We start from the raw sequence: 23221 nt of genomic DNA on the forward strand, positions 1-23221 counted from the left end.
ACACATATACAAAAATAGTTTACGTACATATATACACATAATATGTTAGTTTTATTATTTTTTTGGTTTGTTTTTACTCGAGGTTCATTTAGTATCGTTGTAACAGGAAGGCTGATCCTATAAAACTCTTCTCATATGTGAAAAATCAAAAATAACCCAAACTAAGTGGCAAGTGAAATAACTGCTTTGAGAAGAAAAAGAATAGTCTTAACATTCATTAACAAAAAAAACACACACACAAGAAGGGTTTCTTGTACTTAAATTGCCGTTTTCTCTTTTTAATTTTGTTAACATGTATTTCATTGCGTTTATGAATAGGAATAGAGGGTATATATACATGGAACCAACACTGGGGATGGCTATTTGCTTCCTGAGGTGCTCGCAAATGGTGAGTTCTTACATTTTTGAGCTTAATCACAACTCCCTCACCTAATAACTTCATTTAACTTGCAATATCTCTGCAAATTGATCTCTGAATCTGTTTGGCATGATTAAGTCAGTTCTACCTAATTTGAAACTCTATTTTAAGGGGTCATCTTGCCTTAAATGCCCATGGGCTCTCAGCTCCCAAGGGCAGAGACGAAGAGTTGTTCCTCTTTGTGCATCTAACATAGGACCTGCCCAGAGCAGGTACTCAAGTGTTTGTTGAACAGAACTGTCTTCATTTACCTAATGGAAAATGAGAAGAAAGGCATTTTTTTATTGAAGCGACTGCCCCAAAAGAAACAAATTCAGTCTTATGTGGATTATATATACTTAAACTACCAAATGCAGACCAATGCGCCTCTGTGGGTCCAGTTTCTGACTGGGCACTTGGTAGCAGGTCATTCTCCTCAGCCATAGGCTCAAACCCATCTCTATTTTTGAACGTCTTCAACCAAGTTCTTTCTTCTCTCATCATGTAAGAAACAGACCCACGTCTAGTAATGTTGGGTCAAAGGAAGATATTCAAAATATTGATACTTTAAAAGTTTAAATGAAATGTTAATCAAAGGTGGTTTGTGATGATTTGCTTTCTATGACTCTTCTTAATCATGATGGCAATTTCTGAGGAAGAGCATGAGAGCTCTCTTTCACAACCAGAAAGTTTTCTTTTATAACAAACAAAATTCTCAAAACTATTTTGAGGTTTTAAAAATTGCTGGTTGAATTTTAAAAATTGTATTTCAGTAAGGGGTTTGAGGGATGGTTTGTTTTTCTCCTGAATTTTATTCCCAAAAACTTGAATTGATTTTTTTAATTGTTATTCATACTTCTTAATAGCAGTCTTATGAAAGATGGCTAAACCTAGTGAGATGGGACATGTATTTAGTTAATTTCCCCCCATGGCAATGATAAATATTAGGATAGTTTTCATGACTGTGTCGTAGCTACCTAGTGATACAGAATTGGCAAGACTTATATGATTATAGAAGTGTGACTTGTTACACATTATAATAGCAACTGTATGGTAAGAACAATGTAAACAGCTTCTCCTTGCAGCAGATCATCATTAGAAGAACCACTGCCTTCCAAGTCTGGAAGAGCTTCCTTGTCCCTCAAAAAAGTAAGTCCTGGTCCCGTCCAAAAAGCCCACAAAAAGACCCCTAAATCGACTCCTCGTTAAACACCCCCCTCAAAAGTTTATAAAAATACTGAAATAACATTCTCACAGAAAAAGCAAAGTCTGAGTTTAGAGAATGAATATCAAGTACATGCACAAAAGCTTTCATTTCACCCGTATATAAATGGCTCTAGAGAAAGATAGGAGAGAAAACTACCAACTACATAACACAGTCTTTGTGGCACCTCACTAGGAGCAGGGAAGGAGGAAATAAATAGTTCATAGGGTAAGTCCTCTGTCCCATAGTTCAATCAGGGAGATCCCACAGTGTCACAAGGCAGTAAATGTCCAGATATCTTTTCAGATAACTTCCTGAGTTTTGGAGTGTTCTTCAGAGCGTCTCATCTTGCTCCTTCCAAATGCCAACACAGTTGCCTTCAGTGTCCTCAGCCTGAAGTCAGCCTTCCTGCAATACGAATCAGAACCTGTTGTATGGCTGCATCTCATTTAAAAAAATAAGACTACTCCTAGAAAGCAGTTTATCAGATAATTTCAAGGGAACATCTCAAATGATCAGTGCCTTGTATACTCAAGATTCATAGAGGGAAATAAAAGACCATGTAGTCCACGCAGCACATGATGTAAATGTTCTGAAATTAGATTGTAGTGGTGGTTGTGCAACTCAGTGAATATACTAAAAACCATTGAATTATACACTTTAAATGGGAAAATTTTATAGTACATAAATTATATCTCAATAAAGCTGTTTTAAAAGTTGGTGTTAGGGCTTCCCTGGTGGCGCAGTGGTTGAGAGTCCACCTGCCAATGCAGGGGACACGGGTTCGTGACCCCGTCCGGGAAGATCCCACATGCCGCGGAGTGGCTGGGCCCATGAGCCATGGCCGCTGAGCCTGCGCGTCCAGAGCCTGTGCTCCGTAACGGGAGAGGCCACAACAGTGAGAGGCCCGTGTACCACAAAAAAAAAAAAAAAGTTGGTGTTAAAAGAAAGGAAACAATGGCTCAGAAGGAACTTACGATAAACTTCATACTACTGAAGACCATGTGCGGCATCCTTACTAATTGTCTTCGATGAGGAAGGAACTAGAGGAATTTTGGTTAAAGGTCATTGGCGATTTTCTCATCATAGGAAACTATGGAGATTGTGCGCTTAGATCTCCTGAGGACAGGTGGAATGTGGAGGACCAGTCATGAGAAAAAAGAGCACTGGCTTGATCCAGTAGGGTCTCTACCTAACCTAATATTCTGTTTATGAAAATGATTCAGTAGGGAGGCAATGGCTTCCCTCCATGACATTACTTTTAGGTTAGGAATGTGACACCAATTTCCCCAAATCCTTTTTCTTAATACACTATGGACTGTTGACTAATAAATTTATCTAAGTCCATCTTGAATCAATTTATATTTTCAGCTTGTTCTAACAAATTCCATGTTTCCCAATTTGCTTTGGATGATTTGAACATACTTTTTGCGTGGAGGCAAAGCCTGACACATAGAACGCTGAGGTCCCCATGTCTCTGATATTCACCACCCTCTCCTCCATGATGCTGTCAAAAGCCTTTTTTTAATTATTTTTTAAGTAGGGGCAAGAGTTTCCAGCTCTCCTTCTCTATCTACATGTCTTTTGCTTTCACTGCCTCCTCTGAGTTTGGACCCTGATTCTAGCTTGGAAAACTAAGCTGATGGGTATAGCGTACTGTTATATTGGATACAAGCAACAGTCAAGGGTCCCTGGACATCATGTCAGTATACAGACACAGAAACCTTCACTGAGTTTTAGAACCCATTCGGTTCAGTTTTATACATCATAAAACTGATGTCCAAGGAGAAGAGACCATTTGTCCAGAGTCACATAACTAGCCAAAGACAAGACTAAAAGTGATATGTCTTGATTCCCAACCATTCTGCTTTCAAAACTACCAGGCTGCCTTGTGGACTCACTATAACACTCATCTCAGCTGCTTTCAGCCTCCCTCTTCTGATTTTATTTGTGGTTTGACCAGCACTGACCTCACCGTCCTGTCTGGTCTCAACCATGTCAGCTTCATCCTGGTCTGGTTCGAACGCAGTGCCTCGGTCAACAACATCCACACCAGCCTGCACCCTGGGCTTCTCATTTTCCCACTTGGCAAAGCCTTTGTCCTTTGCTGCTTTGTCATGGAACTTGGACTTCATTTTGGGGAAGGTGTGGGACCCTGAGTCCCCCCAGCCAGCCTCTGACCACACAGGCTCGGTCTGGGTGGCCTGGCTGGTGGTGGCCCGCTGCAGCCGCACGGAGATCTTGCGAGAGGAGCCTGTGACCAGTGTGATGGCTCTGCTGTCCAGGTCTCGGTGTCCAGCTGCGACGCCAGGGAACTCGAAAACCTCATCCTGCACTGGAAGGGGAAAGATTACTGTGATTATTGTGATTAATCATACATCTGACTGCTTCACAGCAAACCGTCAAAGTGGGTGCAAACAACAGGAGTCTTACGGGTAAGGTCCTAGAGGAACAGACCAGAGGTGAAATGAAATTGACCTCAGGTGAACTGCATGTTATTGAGACCCAAAAGCCAAAAGGAGCATGTAGGGTTCAAGGGTCTTTAGCCACTGCTGCTTACCCTGAAGACCTTTATGTTTATAATGGCTCTGACTAGCTTTAGATCCAGAACCCAACCAAAGTGCAGGCATGGAAGGTGAGCAGAGAGAAATTGCAGTAGGAAAGAAAGTTGAGGACATTACCTGGAGGCAACGAAGGACTTCCAGGCAGTGACCCATGACCGCTGCCTAAGGAGGGCGCCCGGGCAAATCTCCGGCAGGCCAGAACCAGGAGGTCTTTGCACTGTTTATGACAGTTGGCTCCACAGTCTGAAACAACCAAAAGTATCACAGGTGATTAGTGTGAACCACATGTCAGGTGCTGATCAGGCTTCCAGGTTGGCGTTTGGGCTCTCACGCCTCCCCTCCCCCACCCTTGTTTCTGTGTTTAATCTCAGGTCCACAGGGTGTGTCTAGGTCTAGTAAAAGGGCCAGTGGGACTCTCTTCCCTTCCTGGGGTTCCTAAAGTTCTCTCTTGTATTTGTTCAGCTGCTTCTTCTACACAGTTCACTGAAGTGCTGGGGAGCAACAAGCAGGGGCAGCCTGAATGGGGAGTTGCCTTTGCCCAAAACTAAATGCAAATTACATGGAACTGGGGTTCTTCTCCAGACCAAGATGGATTCCCCACAAAGAGGCTCCCTGAGCCAGAATGAGGGTGAGAAGCCTCAGCATCTAGTCTCTCCCAGGACCTACAGTTGCCTCTAAATATTTACAGCAAGCTGTCCCTCCATTCAGTATTTGTCTGCATTTTCTATTCTTCTTCATTTCCCAAAACCTTTTCCAGAGCAAGTGATTATATCTTTTGCTTCCTTTCTTGGCATAGAAGCAGAAGACAAGGTGAGCATATGCTCAATAAACATGTCTCAGATTTGACTATGGCTTGGAAATGGCATGCAGCAGATTCTGTGGCCTTCCCATTAGATGCTTTAGTTAAGAAAGTAGATATTAATTGCTACTTGGGGTACAAAATTTTGGCCACTTTGGCAGATAGCAACACAATTACTTCATACGATGAGGGTCCTACATTTCTCTGAAATCACTGAACAGATATGATCATTTTATAGGGTATATTTCTCTCACCATCAAAGAGGAATTTTCTCATTATTTCCAATACCCGTTTTCCCCTAAATGGTCTTGTTTCAAATGGTTTTTTAATAACATCAGGGAAAGATCAAATTGCAATGACATGTCTGGTCTATTTTAATTAGACTTTTCACTCTATATGTCTTTAAGAGAAATACCATCTGAACAGAGATCCTAGGGTTTAATTGATTTTCATCTTCACAAAATTGTGTGTGTGTGTTTGTCTGTGTCTGTGTGTGTCTAGGGGATAAGGGGCAGAAACCAGTATCTCTGCTGCTTGAAAGTAAAAATTCAAGTTAGACTAAGTCAACTGATTCAGAGAACAAAAGGGAAGGGTTTTTTTGTTTGTTTTTTGAGCACTAAAAGGTGGCTCCCATAGAGGTTCAAGGAAGTTCCCTGTCCATGTAAAATGAGGGCCAAATACTGAAAGACAGCTAGAGAAAAAAGGCATCACAAGGGAACATTATTAATCTGAAGGCATTCTGTGATTAAGATATTTCATTTTGTGGCTTTATTATATTTTTCAAGAGCATTATCAGATTCTTAAAAGAACCAGTATAAACAGTCTGCATAAAATATCCAGCAGTTTTCTGAACACCAATAATGTGTAATAATCATATATCTACAAGTAGCCAAACATTCCTATTGCATTTATCAAATATATATTTATTCAATTGCTATAAATTTCAATTAAATGGGGGAAGTATATGAACAAATTCATTGAAAGGGGCAAATGTATCTCCTCTTTTCTCATCATCATCTGTGATTTAGTAGAGAAAGGAATAGCTATGTGAGAGTAGAAAGAAACGCATATGTATTACAGAAATGAGCATGGGGTTTTTTTTCCCTTGAAGGACAAAGTTCTTATATACAGTATTTCCATTAGGCTTGCCCTCCTCAGAATTCCCACCTTAAATGTGTGCTGATTATGGGCAAGACATCTTAGAGATAGGGGTTAGATGTGTGTGGGATAATAAGTGTGGTTTCCTTGCTCTTTGTAACAAGCGGTAAAATTCCAGCCTGGGATCTCCAAAACTTCAGGGAGTCCTTTACTGGACCGTTAACTCTTCAGTTGCCAGTAGCCCCAAAGCCCCAATTTCTCTGTGATGCCAAGAGCTTTAAAGTTTCCCTCAGAGGGCTTCCCTGGTGGCGCAGTGGTTGAGAGTCCGCCTGCCGATGCAGGGGACACGGGTTCGTGCCCCGGTCCGGGAGGATCCCACATGCTGTGGAGCGGCTGGGCCCATGAGCTGTGGCCACTGGGCCTGCGCGTCCAGGGCCTGTGCTCCACGGTGGGAGGGGCCACAGCAGTGAGAGACCCGCATACGGCAAAAAAAAAAAAAGTTTCCTTCAGACAAATATGATTCCTGCCCCAAAAGTCACATTTAAAAATTTTAACAATGGGAGATTGGGATCGACATATATACACTACTATGTATAAAATAGATAACTAATGAGAACCTACTGTATAGCACAGGGAACTCTACTCAATGCTCTGTGGTGACCTAAATGGGAAGGGAATCTAAAAAAGAGGGGATATATGTATATGTATAACTGATTCACATTTCTGTACAGCAGAAACTAACACAACATTGTAAAGCAACTATACTCCAATACAAATTAATTTAAAAAATAAAATAAAATAAAAATTTTAACAAAGTAACATTTACCTTTGCATTTGTATCCTTGCTTGATTATGCCCCAGAGCTGTAACAAAAGACAAAGTAATGTCAGGGAATCTGGAGAGAAATCTGGAAAGAAAACAAGGCCACAGAGAAGGAAGCCCTGGGAAACGCGATGCCTGGTAGAGCACAAACAGGATGTAGCTGCTCCTGACACCCTTCCTGTCAGATAGAAGGACCCTCTCCCAGCCCACCGCAGCTGGGGCAATAACAGGAGTTTTGCTTCCCTTTTCTTTCTGGGAGCCAAACGGGAGCTGGGATGGGAAACTGACGTTGGTGCATTTATTGGACTTTGGCATAATGCGCTCTCAGCAAAACTCACAGGGAGACTCTGTCACTCTGCCTTTGATAGCCCCTGGCTCCCTCTGCTTTTTTTTAAAATCACACTAGCTGCTCTTGGCGCCCCCTACGGTAAATTAAGCGACCCAAGCAATGCATCCCACTAAAGCATTTGGATTTTGCTTGATTCTCTTCTGAGAAGCATTTCTACCTTGAAAGAATACAGAAGAGGAAAAGATTTTGCATTTGTTTGTGTATTTATTCTCTGCATTTGCTGCGTGTTTGGCCTGTGCTGGGGCTGTGGGAGATGCAGAAAAGGCTCAGATTCTGCCAAGCAAGTAAGGAGTAGGATGTAGGAAGTGACGAGAGTCTCAGGAGAGATGTGAGGGCCTACAGTTTAACAAGGGAGTGTTTGCCCAGGCGGTTCAGGGGCATCATCCTGGTGGTGGTGTCTTCACAAACCTCTGCCACACTGTAATCTCTGTGAAGAAGGGAACTTCCCACATTCTTTCCCAGGCCTCCTGCAGCACTTGCATATGGGAACCAGGGGCATCAGGAACATACAGTGCTGATGAATTAAACGGGCTTAGCTCAAGTTGGAGAAGCTCCATTTCTACACTTTGAGTGGTTAGGCTAAGTGGCTGATATCTACCTAATAAAATAATTTTGAAAGAAAGAGGGCTGGTGGGCTACTGGCATTGATGGGAGTGTTGTTCACAATGTGTTATAGCAGAACAATGCCCTGAGTGTGGGCATCATGGCCCTAGGAGAGTAGCTACTGATGTGAAGGGATTCAAGGCTTTGGGAAAGTTGCTCCTTACTCTCTTTCTGACAAGGAAATTCCATCAGTGGAGAGTGATTCCTTTGAGCCTTAAAAGTTATTTGGTCCTCCAGAAAACATTATTAAAATGCAAATGTCTCTTGGGACAGGGCAACACTTTGCCTCGGAGACAGGAAGGATTATTAAGACAACTAACTGGAAGCGAGGCCTCAGGTGCCTAGGATGACTGGAAAAGGGATGGGGAGGTGTCAGTACGGAAAAGGAAAGTGGGTGGGTAGGCCAATCACATCTGTCAGAGCTATAAGGATCTTAACGATAATCCAGTTTGCTTCCCTTTTATAAAAGGTGAGTGTGATGATGCAGGAAGTTAAATAATTTGCAAGGTCCCACATCTGGGAAACTTTGTAGCAATGAGAAATCGTTTCCTCACAGAGCCCTTGGTAATAGTAATAACAAAAATAACAATGATAGCTAACATTTAATGAACTCTTGCTATGTGAAAGGCACAGTTTTAAGCTATGTGTAGCAAGTCATTTTTTTAATTAATTAATTAATTTATTTATTTATATATTTTTGGCTGTGTTTGGTCCTCATTGCTGCACGCAGTCTTTCTCTAGTTGTGGCGGCGGGGACTACTCTTCGTTGCGGTGCACGGGCTTCTCATTGTGGTGGCTTCCCTTGTTGCAGAGCATGGGCTCTAGAGTGCAGGCTTCAGTAATTGTGGCACATGGGCTCAGTAGTTGTGGCTCGCGTGCTCCAGAGTGCAGGGTCAGTAGTTGTGGCGCATGGGCTTAGTTGCTCCATGGCATGTGGAATCTTCCCGGACCAGGGATCGAACCCATGTCCCCTGCATTGGCAGGCGGATTCTTAACCACTGCACCACCAGGGAAGTCCCATGTAGCAATTCATTTAATGCTCACAATATCCTTATGAGATAGGTAATAATAATTTTCTCATTTTTACAGATGAGGAGACTAAGCTACAGAGAGGTGAAGTCATTTGGCAAGATCTCATAGCTAGTAAGTAGGAAAAGAAGAATGTGAAGAGTATGTCACTTCAGGGAAAGAGAGGAAGCCATTGCTCCTGGGAGTTTTGTGTGTGATCAGAACAAAAGCCGCTGATCTAGGACAAGACAGGATAAGGTTTAAGAAGCATCCAAATCTCTGGCTATGGCACGTTATTAGCACAGCTGCAGAAACTGCTGAAGAAGATAAAGTCAAGCATGAGTCCCATGAGGCGGGCAAGTCAGGGCGTTGCTTGCTAATGCTTACTTAAGAAGCAGGGGGTCTTCCCTGCTGGCGCAGTGGTTGAGAGTCCGCCTGCCGATGCAGGGGACACGGGTTCGTGCCCTGGTCCGGGAAGATCCCACATGACGCGGAGCGGCTGGGCCCGTGAGCCATGGCCGCTGAGCCTGCGCGTCCAGAGCCTGTGCTCCACAGCGGGAGAGGCCACAACAGTGAGAGGCCCGCGTACCGCAAAAAAAAAAAAAAAAAAAAAAAAAAAGCGGGAGACAACACGAGGCACGAATAGGCTCTGGGTCAGCGTGCCAGCCAAGGACAGGAGAGGGTACTTCCCACAGTCTCTGATTTAGAGACCTGAGGCTACTGTAAGACTTGGAGTGACTGGTGGGAGGAGCACTCGACTGGGAGTAAGAAGAACTAAACATGAGTCATGGTTCTGCTGCTAGTGATCCATGTGACCTTAGGGAAGTCACTTAACTTCTCCAGAGCTCAAAATAAGGGAATTAGCAAAATTCTTTCAGCTCTGGAATTCTAATTCTAAAATCAATGTATTTCAAGCAGTGTCTATTTGTCTTCCTTACCCTTAAAATGGAATTTATTTCAAAAGCAGGTGGTCCAAGCACTAAAAAATAGTTCCTTCTATTCCCCCACAGTTCCTTTCAATGACCCAGCTAGAGCATGGTATTTATAAATCCCTTTGAAAACCAAAGAACTTTTTAAAAAAGGTGTGTGAGTAAAGATCAATTCAAATTATAGAAAGGAAATTAAGTATATTTTGAAAAATAAAAAGGGATATTAAAACTCTGAATGAGTTAATTTCGATAAAACTCCAAAAGCATAAAGGAACACTAAAAAAAGAGAAAGATTCACTCTGAGCTCTGTGGTATGCAACATGTCTGATATCATTTAATACCACAACAACATGGCAGGTAAGTCTTAACCCCCTCTTACAGATAGGAAAACAGCGACTCAAAGATGATCAATAATTTGGTCAAGGACATAGATTAATAAGGGGCAGAATTGAGATTCAAAGTCAGAGTTCTGGACTCCAAGTCCAGAGCTTTCGACCTGATCACAGCTGCATCAAAAACCTAGCGCCAGCAAATCCGCTCCGATGAGTTGGGGAGGGAAGTGTGTGGAAGCTCCCAAGAAAGCCTACCTTGCTGCTTCTATAGAACCAGAGCCTCCATGGAAGGGAGAGACATCCAGAAGGACTGGAGAGCAGAGACAAGACCTTGAGATTTGATAAGGACCTACCAACTCTCACACCACACCATGGGTCAGATGTCTCAGCCTGACTTTTGGCTGTGCCAGGCCAGGGCCAAACAGATTCCCTGGGCCTCACTCTGCAGGAGAGAGTTACACATGGCTCCGTACCACTTGAGCATTTTTCAGGTCTAGATACAGGCAAACATTCCCATCAGAAGAGAGATACATGAAGAAGGAAATGTATTTGTTTGATGATAAAATGGTCAGGTGATGCAATCCCAGTGGTGTAGCTGGTAGGAGAACCTCTCCTTCCCTGGGGTGGGCTAAGAGAGCAGGTTAGGCTGCCTTGCCCTTGATCACAGCAGCTTCTATGATCATGGGGGGGCCATCTTTGAGGTAACCACTGCCTCTAATTTACCTTTTCTCAGCGGGGTGTGTGCTTGAATTCAAACGCCTGCCTTTGGCTCCCCAAAGCCAGTTATTCAAGACTGAAAGCGAAAAATGTAATTTAATGGGAGCGTATATGATATCAGCTACGAATTCCATACGGGTCCACAGGGGGACATGACTGCTGAATGAAGCTAACAAAACTGAGCTGGCATCTGGACAAATGCCACTCACCTGGCTGCTGGGCTACCCTTGTGTAGAGTACTACATTTTCCATCTTACATTACTTGGATATCAACTAGAAGATGTTCAGAGCTCGAGGGTCTTTGTTTAACACCAGGGCCAAACATGACCTTAGTTGCTAAAGGATAATCAGATGTGGGGAAGTGAGGTGTACAACCTTCATTTGTTGCGGTGGTGTAGGTAGAGCCAGAACACTAGAGTTTGAGTCCTGGCTCTAGTCATTACTGGCTGTGAAAACCTGGGAAACTTGAGTTATCCTCTCTGGACCTCTCTACATTCATATGCAAATGGGGAGAGTAAAAGGCCCACCTTATGGGCTAGTTATGAGGATTAATTACACTAATGCCTCAGGAAATATTTTATTACTGTCAAATGCCAAGTAAATGTTATTTATTATTATAACCATCTTCTCTTCGAAAAGATTTTTTTTCCTTTCTGAGTTATGAATTATGGAGCCATATCATGATAGATTTCTAGTGACTGACACCATATGAGACAAGAACTGAGAGGAACCGGCTATAATAAATATACCACTTAACTGCACTCAGTGATGGGTGCCATGGCTCATTGGGCAGAACTTTTCCCTGGCAGGTATTAACAGACAAACTGCTCTCCTGAGTTAATACGCCTCACCAACCTTCCCTGTCTTCTCCAGCCCTGCATTCCTAGAAAGAACATAGCTAAATCTGCAGATCTTGCTTTCGTTTTTAATTGCATGTTTAATTTCAGGGAGCCATCATGTTTTACTTTGGATCTAAGGCAGACAATGGACTCTGTTCATGTATCATTTTCCCACATTCTCAGAATACTGCACAAATCACTACATAGAAGAGAAAGCAATGGAAAACAGACTTACAAATCCTGCACAGTGTTCACAGAAGGTTGGCTTGAGATAGGTCATCTCCTGAAAATTATGGACAAATCCCGGTCCCATTTTACAGTGTAGTTGGGACTTAGCTCTCAGGAAGTAAGCCATCATTTCATCCTTACTAATTAGACCATCCCTGTGAAGAGAATCAAAGAAGAGAGGGATCTTTGAATGCCATGTTGCTAAGTAATTGCCACACTTAAATCACTCACCTCCCAAACCTTTCTGGACAAAAGCGGGGGGTGGGGGGTGGGGAATGTTCACTTTCCTGTCACATCTGAAAAGAGAGAAACTCAAAGGACAGCTTTCAGTGTCAAAGGCTTTCTTAGCAAGCAGAAGATATGTGTGCGTGTGTGTGTGTGTGTGTGGCTTGTGCACTGCAGCACAGAAAGTCTTCTTCATTACCAAGTAGTAGCTTCCAGAAAGACATCTCCTTTCTAGCCTTTGCCTCACAATAGAGTTTGCAAGAATCAGGTTGCTAGAGAAAGGCAGAAAACTGTGAAAACTGGACCTACCATTCTCATATTCATTCTGCCTGATGTCATCCAGGCCACTACCACTGGTAATCTTTTCATTCATGTCTTACTGGCTCACAGATCATTCACTAGAGTGATTCTTCCAGATCTTCTCCACATAGAAACTCTGGTTGCATCTACCACCACACACCCTGACTTCTTGTTTACCAAAAAAGATCAAATCCATTGGCGTAAGGGAGCTGCATATTGCCTTCTCTCCATACCCTTCCATGCCAGTTCAGAATTCCTTTATATCTCGTCGGTCCTCTCTTGGGGGGTCATTCTCCCCTCCCCCACTCTCCAGCCTCTCCAGGACCATGTTTCTCCTGCTGCATCTTGTCACCCACTCTTTCCTCTGTTTACAAATACACTCAGGACTTCCCCTCCTTACAAATGTCTTTCCTCAATCCTGCCTCCATTTCCAACATTTGTCTTTTCCCTTTTTCTTCTCTTACTCCTGCAGTTTTCAAGAAGAGTACTCGTTAGAGATTTTTTCCATTTCTTTCAATTACTCTTTCCTCCATATAACCAGGTTTCTAACCCACCATTCTACTGAAACTGTCACAGTGACATCCTCAGCAGCCTTTTCTCATTCCTTGAACTTGACCTCCTGGCAGCATGTGACATGGGACAGGTTTCCTCCTTTTTGACACTCCCTCCTCCACAGTCCCCTGTGATTCCATGTAGCCCTGGTTTCCCTCCTGCCTCTTATGCGCCTCCTTTGCCAGCTCTTCTGCAGGATCCACGTCTTCCTTTCAGTTGCTGCACGTGGGGAGAGGAGTCCCTGAAGCTGCATTCCTCAGGTCCCCGTGCTCATGTTCCTCTAAACTTTCCCATCAGACTGTGCTCACACTCCTGGAACTCCAGCTAACACGACTGGGCTGAAGACCTAACAATCTACGTCTCTTGCCCTAACCGTTCTACTGAATCTTGGCGCCATATCTTTGACAACTTGTTAGACTCTTCTCCTGGATGGTCCATTTTTCTCTCAAAATCAACATATCTAAGCCTGTCTGACAAAAGAAATCATGTAAGCTATGAATACTTTAAACCTTCATTTTTAGGGGAAAAAAGTTTTTTTAGGAAAAAAAATATATCTGCTGGGACACTCTCTGTTCCAAACGAGAACCGGCAGAGAAACAAAATGAAGACTGGGAAGTGATTTTAAGTTCATGTTCTACGAACATGTCACTGACAAACAAACTGAGGGAAGAAGTGGGTAGTTAGTGGGAAGTAAGTTTTATAAAATAAAACTTAAGTTTTATTTTATAAAGGAAGTGTATGTTTCTAATAACTTAATTTTATTTTAAAAGTATTCTCTGTTATACAATGAAGATGGATTAAGGTTTTAAGATGTTTATGATAAAGTACCAAGGCTTTAATTTTCGTTTAATTCTCACACCAACAAAAATATTAGAGAATTTTAATGTGATATAACTTGGACATTTAACCAATATAAAATCCAGCATTTCATTACAGATGATTTTTAAACTAGGAACTGATCTCACATAACTAAAAATGAAGTGATAAAATTATTAATGCCAGGGTTTCTTGGCAAATTTTTTTTTAATCATTATAATTTTTTAATGATCCAGGTTTTAGCCTCTGAAGTTATTTAATCTCCCATGAATCATTTGAAGCTAAAGAGAAATATATTTTTTCCTTTGTTTCTCAAGACAACCTCTGAACTAGCAAATGAAAAAACAAAGCATAAACACTTCTTGGCTATCTGCAGCCATCACCGGCTCTCCTGAAGATCGTAAGTAATGTAAAAAAAGATCTTACTTACTTGATGACTTTTAAGATTGCCCCTGGGTGCACTGATGCTGAGGACTCCACCATGCTAGATCTAACTATATTTAGTCTCTATTCTTTTTTGATGGAGGTTTTGGGGTTGATGAACTAGCTAAGTTGCAGCAGTAATAATCGGAAATGGAGAGCTAGGCTAATTTGTAAGTGAGCACTTGTACTTAACACCGATGATGTGGTCTGCCCTGTGATTCCATCCAGCCAGTCATGTTTGTGGACACCAAGAAAAAAATCAGTGAAAAGACACCTTAGACACCTTTCATCAATACACTAGGATCAACTCTGTCAAGACATAAATTAAAGGTTTCCCTGCTCTCCTTTCGTAGTAATTTTCTGCTTCGGGACAGTTGCATTACAATAAAACAAAATTAAACTTACTGATCTTTGTCCAGCACACAAAAGGAATCCAAGAAGGGAAAATTGGCAGCTATACTTTCAAAGTCCTCTTGGGAGATGTACCCATCCTGGTCATGGTCATAATTTCTAAACACAGACTGCAAAGGAAAGGCAAATATTTATTGAATGACTATTTATGAATCAGCCTCTTGGGAAAGCAATGATAACTAGCATATTATTCTTTCTATCAAGGAGCTTGGAATCTAGTAGGAGATAACAAAATTGAGATGCCTTTATGGTATAATGAGATAAGTGCAACGCTGAGGATAAAGACAGAGTGCTGGGGGAGGGGGAAGGGCGATTTTAAAATGTTTCCTGGAGAAAGCAAGGTCTCAACTGAGACCTCAGGGTTGAGTAGGAGTAAGGCTTGGTGAATTCACAAATGCCAGTACCATGACAATAGAAAATGAAACTTTAAAATGTTAAATTATCTCAAAAATCAAAGTATACATTTAATGTAATTGCAGTCAAAATCCCGGTGGGAATTCGTTTGAAATGAACAAATTGATTCTAAAGTTCCTATAGAAGTGAACATGTTGAGAATAACCTAAAATTGTTTGTTTAAGATGAGGAGTAATGATCTCAGGCAAGGGAAACAAAAGCAAAATCAAACAACTGGGACTATATCAAACTAAAAAGCTTTTGCACAGGGAAGGAAACTATCAACAAAATGAAAAGGCCACCTACTGAATAGCAGAAGATACTTGCAAATGATATCTCTGATAAGGGGATAATATTCAAAATATACAAAGAACTCATACAACTCAATATCAAAAAACAAACAACCCAATTAAAAAATAGGTAGAGGACCTGAATAAACATTTTTCCAAAGAAGACTTACAGATGGCCAACAGACACATGAAAAGATGTTCAACATCACTTATCACTCATCTCAGGGAAATGCAAATCAAGACCACACAGAGATACCACCTCACACCTGTCAGAATGGCTATGATCAAAAAGACAACAAATAACAAGTGTCGGTGAGGGTGAGGAGAAAAGGGAACCCTCATGTACTGTTGTTGGGATTACAAATTGGTGCTGCTACTATGGAAAACAGTATAGAAGTTCCTCAAAAAATTAAAAACAGAGCTATCATACAATCCAGTAATTCCACTTCTGGGTATTTTTTCCAAAGAAATCAAAAACACTAATTTGAAAGATATATACATCCCTGTGTTCATTCCAGCGTTATTTACAATAGCCAAGATATGGAAGCAACATAAGTGTTCATCAAAAGATGAATAGATAAAAATGTGGTATATAAATAAAATGGAATATGACTCAGCCATAAAAAAGAATGAAATCTTGCCATTTTTTGACAACATAGATAGACCTTAGGGTATTACCCTAAGTGAAATAAGTCAGGTGGAGAAAGACAAATATCATAGGATTTCACTTGTATGTGGGATCTAAAAAACAAATGAACAAACAAAAAAAAACCAGAAACAGATTCATAGATACAGAGAACAAACATGTGGTTGCCAGAGGTGAGAGGAGTGGGAGGATGAATGAATAGGTGAGGGAAATTAAGAGGTGCAAACTTCCAGTTATAAAATAAACGAGTCACGGGATGGAAAGTACAGCATGGGTAATATAGTCAGTAATATTTTAATATAATTGTATGGTGACAGATGGTAACTAGACTTATTGTGGTGATCATTTTGTAATGTGTAGAAATATTGAATCACTATGTTGTGCACCTAGAACACCTAGAAGGTCAGTTATATTTTAACTAAAACAATGACGGGTAATGAGGGGCAATGTGCCCTATCAGAAATCAAAGATACATTAGTCAAAACAACATGGTATTGCAACTTACTGCAGAGAGTACAGTCCAGAAACAGATCCATATGTATGTAAGAATTCAGAATATCCAAAAGTATCTATTCAAATCCACAGGGAAATTATGGGTTACCTAATAATTGCTGTTGAGTTAAATGGCTGATAATCTTATAAAATAAATTGCCCCCAAACTAAATTCCAGATGCCTTAAATATTTTAATGTAAAAATTAAGTTATAAAAACCCAAAGGTAAATAGATAAAAATATTTTTCATGTTTTATTATCTTTGAGTAGGAAAGACCTTTCTTAGGACGACATCCAAGTCAGAGGTCATAAACAAAAGTATTTCATTACAATAAAATGCAAAATATCTGAATCAAAAAAGCTCAATTAACAAATTTAAATATAAATGACAGAGAAAATCATTTGCAACACTTACGAGAGGACACAAAAGGAAAACAGAGGATCACCAAAGTAAAAATACAAATGGACAATACATTCATGGAAAGACATTCAATTCTGCTAGTAATTATGGAAATACTAATGAAACTTTTTTTTTATCTCTCAAATTGGAAAACATTAAAACAATTGATAATTTCCTAGGGTTATGAGAAAATAGGCACTCTCTTATCAAGTTGGTAAAGCAAATAGCCACAATCTTTCTGGAGGACAATCAGTGCTTACTCTGACACAGCAATTCCACTTCTAGGAATTGTTCTAAGGAAATAACTGAACAAGCTTTCTCAAAGATATACATGTATATATGTGTGTGTGTATGGGGGGGGAGAATAAAATCATACAAGATGATCTACAATTTACCAGTGATTAACCCTAGACAGAAGAGACATCAAGTCCTGAAAGTAAAACTTTCTATTTCTGAAATGTTTTAATATTCAGCTTTTTAATTTTTTTATTTTTTTGCTGCACCACGTGGCTTGCGGGATCTTAATTCCCCAACCAGGGATTTAACCTGGGGCCATGTCAGTGAAAGTGCTGAGTCCTAACCAGTGGACTGCCCTGACTTTCTTTATAATCAGAGAAAAATAAGGAAGATTTTTTTGGGCTTCCCTGGTGGCGCAGTGGTTGAGAGTCTGCCTGCCGATGCAGGGGACATGGGTTCGTGCCCTGGTCTGGGAGGATCCCACATGCCGCGGAGCGGCTGGGCCCGTGAGCCATGGCCGCTGAGCCTGCGCGTTCAGAGCCTGTGCTCCGCAACGGGAGAGGCCACAACAGTGAGAGGGCCGTGTACAGCAAAAAAAAAAGAAAAAAGATTTTTCCATTGCCCTCTGCTAAATTGGATTTTCAAAAAGTTTGTAAGTTCTCCCTGCAAACACATGTATGCAAACATTTGACTTAGAGTCCAGTTATAATGAAGCAATCTCTCTTTCCCCTGTGATTTCTTTTTTTTTTAAACATCTTTATTGGAGTATAATTGCTTTACAACGGTGTGTTAGTTTCTACTTTATAACAAAGTGAATCAGCTATATATACACATATATCCCCAAATCTCCTCCCTCTTGCATCTCCCTCCCACCCTCCCAGGTGGACACAAAGCACCGAGCTGATCTCCCTGTGCTATGCGGCTGCTTCCCACTAGCTATCTATTTTACACTTGGTAGAATATATAAGTCCATGCCACTCTCTCACTTCGTCCCAGATTACCCTTCCCCCTCCCCGTGTCCTCAAGTCCATCCTCTATGTCTGCGTCTTTATTCCTGTCCTGCCCCTAGGTTCTTCAGAACCGTATTTTTTTTTTTTTTTAGATTCCATATATATGTGCTAGCATATGGTATTTGTCTTTATCTTTCTGACTTCACTCCATATGACAGACTCTAGGTCCATCCACCTCCCTACAAATAACTCAATTTCGTTTCTTTTTATGGCTGAGTAATATTCCATTGTATATATGTGCCACATCTTCTTTATCCATTCATCTGTTGATGGACACTTAGGTTGCTTCCATGTCCTGGCTTTTGTAAATAGAGCTGCAATGAACATTGTGGTACATGACTCTTTTTGAATTATGGTTTTCTCAGGATATATGCCCAATAGTGGGATTGCTGGGTCGTATGGTAGTTCTATTTGTAGTTTTTTAAGGAACCTCCATACTGTTCTCCATAGTGGCTGTATCAATTTACACTCCCACCAACAGCGCAAGAGGGTTCCCTTTTCTCCACACCCTCTCCAGCATTTATTGTTTGTAGATATTTTGATGATGGCCATTCTGACTGGTGTGAGGTGATACCTCATTGTAGTTTTGATTTGCATTTCTCTAATGATTAGTGATGTTGAACATTCTTTCATGTGTTTGTTGGCAATTCCCCTGTGGATTCTGTTACATATTATCTGTATTGCCTTAGGGCACAACTGCTTCAGGAGTATTTTGGGAAGTAGGCAAAGTATAAATGAACAAATTACTTAATTAAAAATATGATTGTTTAGCACCCATTACAAGTTTATCCATAAATAACTGAATTTTTTTGCAAGTCTCACTATCAATGCTTATCCATAATCAAAATTGCTTAAAAATGAACTATTATGGAGTGCTTACGATTTATAGTTTAATACCTGTATTTATACTGAGAGTACAAGATTTTTTTGGAATAAAATTCATTATGGAAATTCAAATGAAACCCAGTCATTTATTCAATTAAATCAATAGTACTCAATCTAACCAAACTGGGCCAACCTTCCCCCATGAAACTGGAATTGGAGAAAAGAGGTAAGGTACAAAGGGGTGGGGGAGAAAGAGGCTCCTCGTGTGGAGCAAGGAAAGTCTGTCTGCAGAGAATGGAGTGAGCATTCAGAGAAAAGCAGAGGAGAGAGTAGGAGAAAAATTACTTCATTCATTTCCTGATTCTAGACCTTCCTGAGCTGCAACTCCATGCACCCAGATCCTTTGCCCACCTTCCCTGGCTCCAAGTTGGGTCTGTCACTACCACATCATCACATGGTCTCCACTGGACCTTATGGCTGTCTCATCCCCTTCCCTCACCCTTTCTAATCTCCCCTTCCTGACTCCCATGCCCCATGCAACTTTTCTTTCAGCACTTCATAGTTCCATGGATAATCCAAGATACAGAACATTCTTTTTCTGTAAACGCCCTTTCCCAGCAAAGAGCACATAATATCCCAAAGACTTGTTCCTATTGCATCTGAGGATGTACTAGTCCATGAAGGGAGATGTTTAATCAACAATCACAATTTCTAGTGTCTGAGATATTTCCATCTTTCCCACATTGGTGCATCTACTCTTTTTTTGTTGTTTTTAATATGGAAAATTCTGACACAATCTTGCCCTTCATTAAGTGATGTTTCTGACCTAAATGCTGTTGCGCTGCGGTGTCACAGACCCCCAAATATATACAGCTGGAGAAACTACTCAACTTACAGTCTTTTTTCCTACCCTCAGGTAACCAATTTATCCAGCATTTTATGGTGACCCATGTGGGTTTTTTTTATTATAAATAATAAACTTATTTATTTATTTACTTATTCTTGGCTCCATTGGTTCTTTATTGCTGCCTGAGGGCTTTTTCTAGTTGCGGTGAGCAGGGGCTACTCTTTGTTGCGGTGCACGGGCTTCTCATTGGGTGGCTTCTCTTATTGTGGAGCATGGACTCTAGGTGTGTGGGCCTCAGTAGTTATGGCATGTGGGCTTCAGTAGTTGTGGCACGCAGGCTCAGTAGTTGTGGCTTGTGGGCTCTAGAGTGTAGGCGCAGTAGTTGTGGCGCACGGGCTTAGTTGCTCAGCGACATGTGGGACCTTCCTGGACCAGGGCTCAAACCCATATCCCCTGAATTGACAGGCAGATTCTTAACCACTGCACCACCAGGGAAGCCCCCATGTGGGTTTTAATGAGTAGATTCTAATCCTCAAACAGTCCCTTGGGTTGCAGGAACAATGACAGAAGTGTCAAATGCCTGGGGAAGTGAGGGGTTCTAAGTAGCTGAGAGTATTTGGGCAAGTGAGAACTGACAGACAGGAAGGGGAAAGGGGGACTTCCTGGGAGGTTCTTCCCCAGAAGCCAGTGCCAGGTAGAGCTAAGTGTCTACTGAATTGCTCTTACTTGCTAGAGGGCTGTTTTCATGGACTCCATCTGATTCCTGGGCAACCAGAGAATATTCTGGAAAGAGAAAGGGGCCTCCTTTTAACTGCTCACATTTAACTGTCCCTCAACCACTTACCTCAACTAATTTCCTTATGTGTTTGTTGATGACTGTAGGATCTGGCTTTGGCATCACGCCTGAGGCCCACTCCAGGGGCACCACGGGCTTGGTGGGCGTCGTAGGGGAGGTAGGCTGCTGACAGAAAACACACACATTTTTCAACTTTATCTGGGGCCTCGAGCAATTTGGACCAGGGACACTGAGAAAGCCATATAAGTTTTGCATATTAATATCAGTAAAAACTTCTGTTTATGTAGTACTTAAATATTTTGAAAACATCAGTGAAAATTTTGTTAATGCAATATTTTGTCTGTAGAATCTAATCTGTAACTAAATACATATTTTGTTTAACAGCAGCCTAGATTGTATTATTTTAGGTGGAAAAAAATATTGCTCTCCCAGCTCACCCAAAAATCCTATCCAAGTTCCCCAGATACTACTAAAACACCCTTACACATCTCTGTAACAATCCATACAATTTTTTGCTTGTATAATACAAAGCACATAAAACACCAGTTATCTAATTCTTTAATAGTCAGTGCTAGTGATAAATTAGGTGTGTGCAGTAAGTGGCCAGCAGTGCACAGCCAAGTTTATGTCATCTTACCAGCATCTCTCAATATGCTTAATCAGTTCTTGACGGTTTGGCTAATCATTAGCTCTCTTGAGCCCTGCTTTGGTGAACTTGTTTCCTCCACAGGTTCTTCCACATTCGTGCAAGACATTTTCACTTAATAATGTGGAGAAGATGGTAGCAATAATGTATAACTCGTTTACACAACACAAGTGTGAAACACAATCCTATTGGGAGCCAAGAGTGCTGTGCACTTCGTATCCTCTCCCTAGGGATCTCATATGATGAAATATTTTTGCTGGTGCATGCATACAAACCTGCATTAGCAGGTTGTTTTTAAATTTGATACCGAGTTGGGGATAACCATTTTTGCAAGAGGAGTTGAGGTGTAACTGTAAAGATTTAAGCCTCTACCAATGTTGTGAGGTGGGTGCTGCCGTGAGCTACAAACAGGACAAAAAATTATCTGCCATCTGAATATGGTCACTCTCACACACAGTTTCTCTCTCTCTCTCTCTCACACACACATGCACACACACAAGCCTTTCATCTTGTTGATATAATAAAGGATTAAACCCTTGGTTCCCAAACTATACAGCAAGGCACACCCCTCCTCTGGAGCACTGCGACGAACTCAGAGGGTTACCGAAAGATATTTCAAACTTCTGAGGGAAATACAGCAATACTCAATATTTGTCAATAGCACACGAACTACCAGCTTGAAATAGTTCACAATTCACCCATCAGCTCATGCCACATTTCTATCAATGATATCATGTCCTTGAGAAGCAAAAAATCAATGTGGAACAAGCAATAAAGGTGACAGTATCCAATCTGATTCCAAGATTTAAGAAATTGTACCATGCCCAACAGGCACACATATCCATTAGTAATTGTGGTTATTTAAGAATGAAATAAAAATGTTATTGTTTTCAATCTGTGTGTATTATTTTTTCAGGCAGGTCATAAGCCATTAGAACATCAATGTTTATACATATTTAGTTGCTTGGACCTAACTATTCTATAAGTGAAACTGTTAGGCATTTCTTCTGACCTAGAGGGAGCATGAAAAAACTGAGACATGAATTAAAACACAAAAAATTATGAGGCACTAAGGGTGCCATGAACAGAATAAGGTTGAGAAGCTCTGGGACTAACTAGGGGAGGTTGCCCAGTGCTAACTGTAAGCACATTAAAGCTACAGGCTCTCAGGAATATAATCCTGACGGGAAATTGTTCTTAGTTACCAGTATGCATCGAACACTAAATACAAAATAAGGTGACATTCCACTTAGAGAAGAGACAGAAAGGGATTGGGAAATGTGTTTTCATAGATTCATGGGATTTTAGCACTCGGAAGGGGCTTTGAAAGCTTCTGCTTTTACAAGAGATAAAAAGACTTTTTTATGTTGGATGGAAATGTCTCCTAAAATTGGTAAAACTTGATCCTGAAAATAAACCAAAGTAAATCTAAAAGGCACAAATCAGGCATGTGTGCTAAAATGGTCATTCTAACCCTGTTTCTGAACAAGGGGTGGTGGGAAAATAATGGGCAGCATCACGCTGTAGAAAAAGCACAGGCGGTGAAGGCAGACTCCTGAGACCAGTCCAAATTCTCCTACTGACTGGCTCTGTGGTCTGTGTAAGACACCTATGTTCACCAGACTCTGTTTCCTTAACAGAGTTAATGAGATAACATATATATTATGAACTGCCAGGCATCCAACAACCAACAGGTGGCAATTAAGGTGCCTAGTTATAGGTAAAGGAAGGCGTCAGGAGGTGGCAATGCTGTGTGTGCATGTACAGGACAGCTTCATCACACCAAAGCTATGGAATGAGGGAGGAGCTTACGAATTCCTTTTTTTCAGTAACATTACTTTTCTTTCTAGCTCTCTCTTCATCACGCGAACTTTGAAGAGTCTGGTCCTAACCCCTCCCTTTGCCTGTGCTGTATCTTCCCATATGGCTGCCTTCTGCAGTGTCCCCAGGAGATGGGCTTCTTGGGGTTGGCAGGGAGGGGAACATGGTGATGGACCACCACAGACATTATTTTAAGAACAGA

At 41.2% G+C, this 23221-nt stretch overlaps 1 protein-coding gene across 1 annotated transcript in view; it reads right to left on the bottom strand.

Moving 5' to 3' along the window:
- Nucleotides 1-248: 248 nt before the first annotated feature.
- Nucleotides 249-23221, bottom strand: part of RASGRP3 (RAS guanyl releasing protein 3) — a 110447-nt gene continuing 87474 nt past the window's right edge. Inside the window, exons 12-18 of the mRNA XM_033425272.2 lie at nucleotides 20601-20717; nucleotides 14611-14726; nucleotides 11897-12044; nucleotides 6889-6925; nucleotides 4283-4408; nucleotides 3572-3936; nucleotides 249-2009 (exon numbers count right to left, since the gene is read on the bottom strand). Of these exons, the coding sequence (XP_033281163.1) occupies nucleotides 2001-2009; nucleotides 3572-3936; nucleotides 4283-4408; nucleotides 6889-6925; nucleotides 11897-12044; nucleotides 14611-14726; nucleotides 20601-20717 (918 nt within the window). The 3' untranslated portion in view covers nucleotides 249-2000. The remainder of the gene's footprint in view (nucleotides 2010-3571; nucleotides 3937-4282; nucleotides 4409-6888; nucleotides 6926-11896; nucleotides 12045-14610; nucleotides 14727-20600; nucleotides 20718-23221) is intronic.

The sequence above is a fragment of the Orcinus orca genome, chromosome 13, assembly GCF_937001465.1.
Source record: "Orcinus orca chromosome 13, mOrcOrc1.1, whole genome shotgun sequence".
Lineage (NCBI taxonomy): Eukaryota > Metazoa > Chordata > Mammalia > Artiodactyla > Delphinidae > Orcinus > Orcinus orca.